This window comes from Frankliniella occidentalis, unplaced genomic scaffold (genome assembly GCF_000697945.3).
Source record: "Frankliniella occidentalis isolate FOCC.00 unplaced genomic scaffold, Focc_3.1 Scaffold3555, whole genome shotgun sequence".
In the NCBI taxonomy this organism is placed as follows: Eukaryota; Metazoa; Arthropoda; class Insecta; order Thysanoptera; family Thripidae; genus Frankliniella; species Frankliniella occidentalis.
Genome location: NW_026270612.1, coordinates 1 through 1,229, shown reverse-complemented (window position 1 = coordinate 1,229; position 1,229 = coordinate 1). Strand labels below are relative to the sequence as shown.

Below are 1,229 nucleotides of genomic sequence, written 5' to 3'. Positions count from 1 at the left end.
GGCATTTGAAGATCACATTTTTGCTGCTTTTATGATGTTTTCTTACTAAAAATTGTCCAAAACAAACGAAAAACATAGTATGGGCAGCTAAAACTGGTGCGAATCTTAATCTACATATGTCCCCTGCAATATGTATCGCGCCCAGCGAAATTGGTGTGTACCACCTAAAAACCTTCCCTTGTCAGCCGAGGTGTTGGCGCGCGGAGGCAGCAGAGCGTGTTTCTTTCCGCTGTGGTCGACGCGGCTGCGCGGCGGCAGAACTACACAGCCGTGTTCGGCACTCGCACCCACCCCACCCCGCCACGGCCGCGGGAGAGGCCAAAGTTGTGCAATCCCTGGCAGTAGTAGCACTACAGTAGTTTGTAGCCCGGGCCAGGCCATGCATGACCTCGAGGCGGAGGAGGGCCCAGGAGACCGCTGCTCACGGCGGCGGCGCGGCGCGGCTCGGCTCGCCGGGTCGCCCCACTCCCTCCGAGGGTCCGTCCCGAAGTCAAGTCGGCCCCTCGCCGCCCTCAGCCCCCCGGCGGCGTTGGCGGCGCCTCTGGGCACATTGAGACCAAAGTCCAAAGTACGGCCGGCAGCGTCACGCCATGCCAGGCCGCCGCCACGGGGCTGAGCACTAAGCCCCCGTTCCGTGCTGTAAGCCTACGGCAGCCCCCGCGCGCTGTAAGCCTACGGTCCTGCGCAGCCTCCTGGCCACGCAACGCCTCGCTGGCGATAAGCCCCTGGAGCTCACCTGGTACTGCGTGCAGTTGAAGCAGTGCCAGCAGCAGATGTCGCCCTCGACGTACTTCTTGGCCTGGCCCTGGTCGCACGGCAGACTGCACACCGACTCGGGCACGAAGGGGCTCTCCATTTTGAACTGCACCGCTGCGGAGGACGAGAGCAGAACACGGGTTAAAGTCGGTGGGTTGGACAAGGGCCGCGCCAAGAACAAGCAGAAGTGAGGGGGACAGAGAGCGACAGACAGAGAAAAAAAGTTTTTAACACCTCTCGATTTTACTTTCAAATAACTCCCCGCTCATCATCACTGTCGCTGTCCTTCACTCATTTTTACGAGGAAGCGAACAAAAGGGCCAACGGCGGCGGGCCAGGGCGGCAGCCGTGCGCCGCTCATATCATGAATTAAATTAAATTCCACGTGTTTTGAAATGCAGATCCCTTCTTCTTATGAATCAGCATTATTTACTCCTAATCCCGACCTACCGTTGAGGCCGCCGTCGCCCAGC

General features: G+C 59.0%; 1 protein-coding gene across 1 annotated transcript in view; it reads right to left on the bottom strand.

The window, feature by feature from the left end:
* The window catches only part of LOC113203652 (metabotropic glutamate receptor-like), a gene marked incomplete at its 5' end in the record, with an annotated part of 5,258 nt that extends 4,388 nt beyond the window's left edge, over positions 1-870 (bottom strand). The window contains one exon of the mRNA XM_052276591.1: positions 737-870. Within this exon, the coding sequence (XP_052132551.1) occupies positions 737-870 (134 nt within the window). The remainder of the gene's footprint in view (positions 1-736) is intronic.
* Positions 871-1,229: the final 359 nt, after the last annotated feature.